We start from the raw sequence: 7,083 nt of genomic DNA on the forward strand, positions 1-7,083 counted from the left end.
ATGAGTGACTTTGAATCATCTGATGATGCCGATACAGATCCTTCAACGTTATCTGACATGGATTCTGATTCAGACATAGAAGATCTTGTGGAAGAAAGGATAAGGCCCAAAAATCAAAATTTTTTTGAAAACATAATTCCCCAGTTCAATAGAGGTGAATTTATTGAACATTTCAGAGTAAGCCCCGCCGTAGCAAATCTAATAAGATTTTTAACAAGTGAATACTATGCATCACAAACAGGGCCTTATGGAAAATTAACTCCATTGCAGCACACATATATTTTTTTGTGGTATGCAGGCCACCAGACATCAAGTTATCGCGATGTAGCAGATAGATTTTGCATAACTATTAGTGCTTTATTTAGAGTTATCAAAAGGATGACATATTTTTTGAGCAACCTTTCTGCCGAAGTTATAACTTGGCCAAATGCCGAAGAAAAACTGGAAATAGAGCACTTTTTCAATGAAAAAAACGGCTTCCCAGGAATTATAGGTATCATCGATAGAACTCATATAAAAATCGATAAACCTGAAGAAGATCCCGAATCTTATATAACCGTAAAGGGTATTATTCCATTCAGGTATGAAAATGTCTAATTAAATTAAAGCACAGATAACACATAATCCAGATGGCCATTGCTTACGGAACAGCATGTTTTCGATGAGACAGTTCCCGATTAATGACACAGAGGGCGCCTATAGCCAAATCTAATAATATTTTTAAAACGAACGAATTTGGAGCCACACCACGGCCACGCGATGTGAAGCGACGTAGCCGGTTGTTCACATTTATAAGCAAATTCCCGGTCAAACCCAGGGAAAATGTATATTCGGACTTTAATACTAGACAATTGCATATGAAAATACTAGTCGCAGTGTATGTTTGAAAGTCAGAATTTCTAGATGCATATGTATGCTATTTATAGCCATGAAATTTATAATTTAGATTTTATTTTTATTATTTGTCTCTTAATATTCATTAGCTGAAAATAAGGGTAAAGGTTATCTATATAGTAATAAATAAAATTTGGCACATAGGTTCCTTAAGTGATGTAAATGAGCACTAAGAAGGGATTTTTTGAAAATTCGACCGCTAAGGGGGTGAAATTAGGGATGAAAAGCTGCATAAAAATTTGTTAAAATCTGGTTTAAGAGTATGAAATTTTTCACGAGTGCTCCTTGACTGACGTAATTGAACACTAAGGGGCAATTTTTGGAAATTCGCTCGTTAAGGGGGTGATATGGGGGGTACTTTTGTATACAAAAAAAAGCATGTCCTAGGACTACGAAATTTTGCACAGAGGTGCCTTAAGTAGCGTAACTTAACAGTTCGATTATACAAAGCGATTTTAGGAAATTCTTCTACTAAGGGGTGAAACTGGGGGTGAAATTTTGCATACTTTTTTAAAATTAGTCCGAGGAGTTTGAAATTTGGAAATTGTTAATTAAGTGACGAAAGTGAGTACTCAGAAGCAAATTTTGGACATTCATCCCCTAAGAAATAAGGGATGAAAATTGGTATAAAAATTTGTTAAAATCGGTTTTAGAAGTATGAAATTCTGCGTAGACGTTCCTTATGTAACTTAATTTAGCACTAAGAGGCAATTTTAGGAAATTTTCCCTCTAAGGGGGTGAAATGAAGGGTGAACGTTCTGAAAAAAATCTGTCCTAGAAGTATGAAAATTTGCACAGAGGTTCATCAAGTGATGAAAGTTATACTCAGAAGCGAATTTTGGGCATTCATCCCTTAAGAAATAAGGGATGAAAATATGTACAAAAATTTGTTAAAATCGGTTTTAGAAGTATAAAATTGTTCGCAGACGTTCCTTATATAAGGTAATTTAGCACTAAGAAGCAATTTTTCGAAATTTTCCCTCTAAGGGGGTGAAATGAGGGGTGAACTTTCTGAAAAAAATCTGTCCTAGAAGTATGAAAATTTGCACAGAGGTTCCTCAAGTGATGAAAGTGAGTACTCAGAAGCGAATTTTAGGCATTCGCCCCATAAGAATTAAGGGATGAAAATTTGTACAAAAATTCATTAAAATCGGTTTTGGAAGTATGAAATTTTGCGCAGACGTTCCTTATGTAACGTAATTTAGCACTCAGGAACAATTTTTGGAAATTCGCCCTCTAACGGGGTGAAATGAGGTGTGGACGTTCTGAAAAAAAAATTGCTTGTTATTGCTAAATTACGTTACATAAGGAACAAACAGAATTTCATACTTCTAAACCCGATTTTAACAAATGTTTGTACAAATTTTCATCCCTTATTTCAAGTGCAACTATATAAAAATTATACAGGGTGGCGCCTCTCATACGACTCGGAGGCTCCAAGGAGAACGACCAGTTCGTATTGAAATGAAATTTTGTGAGCATATGTAAGTTAATTCTGCGCACGTTTTAAAAATATAGAGAGTTCTACAGGGTGTCCCCAAAAAAAGTTACACATCAAATTTGTGTTTTTTTTGTAACGGAATACCCCCTTTATTAACTAATTTTTAGATTCTAAGAGAAAAATAAAGGTGTGTTTTATTAGGGAAGTATATGACTGAAATGTAAGGTTTTAGACTTACTTAAGATTTTGAAGAACAATTTTTAAATTTCAAGAAAAACTACCTAAATTGGAATTTACTCTATTGCACTTTAAATCAAATTAAAACCTGACCCATAAAGTTATACAGGGTGGGGCAAAATTAATGTTGAACATTGGTATAACCTGTATAACTCCTTTAATACCCACCCTGTATAAATCCTTTAGTTTAATTGAATCACCCAGAATATTATTCCGATATTCAATGGGAAATTCATGTCACTTCCAAATACTATTAAGGTTGCCGGCCTACCCCTCAAACAAAGATTTTCCTAGATATTTTCATTTCTATGATTTAGTGTGAATAGATCTTTATTATTTGATAAAATCTAGGGTGGCTGTGATATGTCTGACGTTACTTCAACATAGTTGTCAAATTAGTTCAACTTTAGCAACTAGTTATCATTTTGGGTCAGTTCGTCAGTTGAAACAAAAAAAAATCTAAGAAATTTTCCGAAAATAGAAACTTATCCTACATCAGAGAGAACTGATATGATTCTATTAGTTAGCTCCTGATTTTATCTAGTCTGGGCTTTTTTATTTGATTAACATATATCAAATAAAAAAGCCCAGACTAGACAGTGTTAACAAAACTCGACCAAACCAAACTATTGTCTGAAACTGCATTTTTTTACTTACTAAATATGAATTTTACTTTGTTTTGTTGATCTTTGAAAGGTGTATAAAGTCGAATCATTTTAGATTGGACATTTAAATTTTATGGGATTTTCGGGATCCCGGAATTTAATATCGGGATTTCGGAGATAAACATACACGCCGCCGGGATCCTGGGAGTTCGGGATTTCAGGAAACTCTAGTCGTGAGATTAATGATGTACAGATGCATGTCATGTTGATTTGGAAGTGACAATCGATAAGATTTATCATATAATTTTACATACCTATTAAACGACAGCGATCTTCATTTCCAAGCCCACTCCCATGCCTTTTTTTTCTATCGTACGGTATATTCACTAACTGCATTACCTACTTATAATTTATAACAGTTTATATTCACTGATTCATTTATAATTTGTATCCACTTAATATTACTTGATTTATCCATCGTAAACTTTGCATAGATATAGAAATATAACGATGGACAACTCTTAATGTGTTAAATTATACCCTACGATCGAAAAAAAAACGGCGTCCGATTGGTTTGGAAATGACGATCGATGACATTCCCCATATAATTTTACATATCAAATGACAGCGATCTTCATTTCATAGCCATCGCTGACGCCGTTTTTTTTTCGATCATACGGTATATGGTAAAAGCCATCGATCACCATTTCTAAGGTAACTTAACGCCGTATTTTTACATACAAAATGTGCAAAAAAATTCTATATGAATGAACTCACAATTTTCTATCCACTTTGTACATAAATTAGGATCTCTTGACGCATGAAACTTAAACACATGTACACCTGATTTCCGAGAAATCTCACAATTGTAAAATTGACACTTATTACCAGATATTTTAATAATAATTATCACTAATCACACAGTTGTAATCAAAGACAGTCAAAGGTATATAGTATATTACCATCACAGATTACCATATATTACCCGGCTTTTAAAATATCCATTAAAAACAAAAAACAGTAACGACATATCTAAATATTCTATCCTTGTCGCATATGGTTCGTTCCTGTATTATTCTGTGATAAGGGAAGGAATAGAGATTTTCTGTGATAAGTGGTAAAGCTAGGTTTTCATATGTACAAATTTGGCAAACTTTCCAGGAAATTCGGTCATATTTTTATTATAAAATTATTTATCATAAACAAATTTATTGTAAAAAAAAAATTTGAACGTATATTCAAATTTTAAACGTTTCAATTAATAAATAACGTAAATCACTTTTAAATTAAATTTAAGAAAAAAAAATCAAAATTAATAAAACGTAAATCACTATAACAAATCATTATTTTAATTTCAAATTTATATTTCGAAGTTATATTACAAGTTATTTACTGTTGTCTTATACAGAGTATATCAAGACAAATGCGAAACTTTAAGGGGTGTATTCTTTGTTATTTGTCAACATTTTTAAAATAAGCTGAAGAGGTTGAAATAAACTATTTCTAATATTCGTTAATTTGACAAAAAACTGGAGCAACGGTATGGAAAAAATGGTTAGATTTGTATATTTAGAACGTTTTTATGACTTGCAATTTTTCCATTAAATTCATTATTTGAAGTTAAAAATAAAATGTAAATCATTATGTATTGGGACCAAAAAAATATTTTAGCAAAGAAGCTGTTCGCCTTAAAAACAGTTTTATTTTCTACTACTGTAAAATATTTTTACAAACGACATATAAAGATAATTGATTGACAAACATGTTTTAAGCTACCCTTCCTAAATCTTCCTTAAAATAAAAAGATTAACAGATGGGAATACATATTATACCGTATGATCAAAAAAAAACGGCGTCCAGTTGGCTGGGAAATGGCAATCGATGACATTTCCCATATAAATTTACATTTAAAATGACAGCGATCTTCATTTCATAGCCATCGCTGACGCCGTTTTTTCGATCATATGGTATATCAATAAAGTATTATTAGAAAAGCTCACTAGATTGTTTTCTAGTAAAAAAGACCTTATTTTGTCACAACAGGTGACATTTTTTTGTTTTAAATCAAGTAGGTTTTAAAAAAACTACAATAGGTAAAAAAGTTTCTAAACAAATAGAATATCCAAATTAATTTATTTCCAATGACAATAATGTGTAAGTTTGTAATTAAAGTTAGTTAATAAGAATAATAGGTGTAGTATATTTCAACATCATTCACTGGTTTTAAAAACATCAAAAAATATGCATGTGTTTTCATAGTATAAATATGAATTGTTCCTTACGTTAGTTCTTATTGATATAAAAGCAAAAAAGTATAAAAATTAAAAGCTGCAATTTTATTAAAAATATGTTATTCTAACACATATTTTTTTAACTGTAATGTTCTAAATTGATCAAAATATAAATGTTATTTTTTTCCTAGGAAAAATAAAACTTCATAACTTAATTTTCATAAATAAATTTATTTCTATTAAATTTTATAGAGCAATTTGTATTACAGTTTTATTTCACATATTTTGTAATACTGCTTCGGTGCAGTGCCCCATTGCTATCTGTGAGTTCATTTAAATTATGACGACATTACTGATCTAGAAGATAAAAATGTACCTAAGTACTTAATATTATAATCAAAATGGCTAATTTTGTAAATTATTACCTATAATGGTTAGATGAGTTATGAATGTAAACTTCTTTATGCTGGTTTCTTGAAGTTAGGTGATATTAATTATCTTCGCATCATCATGGGGCTCTAATCAACTGTAGAGTATTCGTCAATCAACCTGAAATATGTAATATAATTTACTTTATATTTACGAAAAATTATCATTTTCTTTTTATGAAAATTTTGAGTTTAAATTTAAATGTGATTAGAATAAATATACATCAGTATTTAACATTTTATCATAGGTAATATTCTATATATTACCTGTGATTTTATGCTAAAATGTTTAGTTTTGTGAAAATATTACTTACCTATAATATTTAAACGAGTTCCTGAATGTACAATTTGTTTATCACGATGTCAAGTTCTAAATCTTGTATTGGTTGTCTAAAACTGTTTGATTTTGCTTAGTTATATTGTATCCTATATTTTATTAAACAAACTCAAAATAATGTTTATAATTACCTTCATCAGCCTTCATATCATTAAAGTTATTATTATCACTTATCATTATCAGTCATTATGTAGTTATTTGTTCATTTGTTGCTCTGTTTGTTGTTGTTTGTTTTCAAAGATCATTTTTGAGGTTAATGTCATATGAAACTTTTCGTAATTAGGCAACTGGTAAATGACGTGTGACGATAAATTAATAAAATAATAATGAACGTATTAAGTTAAATATTTATATATTAATTTAACTAGATATGTTAAATTAATTTCATGTTTATAAATTACATAATTTTTAATTTGGTATACCTTTAATTTTATATATTCATAATGAAATGAAATATATTTCGATATAACGTTTGGCAACCACGCAACTGAAGTGCAAGCGACATCTGTGCAAAAGAAGCAAAACCTCCCAAAAAAGTGAGAAAAGAAATCTAAAAATTTCAGATTATTCAAACGTCACTCCAATATTTTTCCAAATTGGAGTGAAATTAGGGTGACAATTTTTAACACGTAAGGAGCCATCTGGATTATGTGTTATCTGTGATTAAAGGTAATATATGTATAAATTTTGTTCTACTTCAGGCTCAACTTGTGTGTGACCACAAACTGAGAATCAGGGATATTTTTGTAGGATATCCGGGCTCCGTGCATGACACAAGGGTTTTTCGATCATCACCATTATGTGAATCTTTAGCTGACAAATGCCAAGATGCTCATTTATTGGGGTCAGCGCCTATCCGCTCTCAAGAAACTTACTAACTCCTTTTCCAGATAGAGGACTTTTAACAATG

General features: G+C 30.6%; 1 protein-coding gene and 2 long non-coding RNA genes across 3 annotated transcripts; 1 reads left to right on the forward strand and 2 right to left on the reverse strand.

Moving 5' to 3' along the window:
• Positions 1–597, forward strand: LOC115881603. Its single transcript, XM_030899154.1, has one exon. It carries the CDS (start codon positions 1–3, stop codon positions 595–597), a length of 597 nt encoding a protein of 198 aa, XP_030755014.1.
• A 4,694-nt stretch (positions 598–5,291) lies between these two features.
• Positions 5,292–5,923, reverse strand: LOC115882242. The gene is made up of 2 exons (XR_004050169.1): positions 5,834–5,923; positions 5,292–5,765 (listed from the first exon to the last, which is right to left on the reverse strand). It is a non-coding gene; the product is annotated as an uncharacterized LOC115882242 (long non-coding RNA).
• Positions 5,922–6,531, reverse strand: LOC115882239. The gene is made up of 3 exons (XR_004050168.1): positions 6,305–6,531; positions 6,151–6,232; positions 5,922–5,957 (listed from the first exon to the last, which is right to left on the reverse strand). It is a non-coding gene; the product is annotated as an uncharacterized LOC115882239 (long non-coding RNA).
• Positions 6,532–7,083: the final 552 nt, after the last annotated feature.

The sequence above is a fragment of the Sitophilus oryzae genome, unplaced genomic scaffold (assembly GCF_002938485.1).
Source record: "Sitophilus oryzae breed Bouriz unplaced genomic scaffold, Soryzae_2.0 scaffold_1111_pilon_pilon, whole genome shotgun sequence".
Classification (NCBI taxonomy): domain Eukaryota; kingdom Metazoa; phylum Arthropoda; class Insecta; order Coleoptera; family Curculionidae; genus Sitophilus; species Sitophilus oryzae.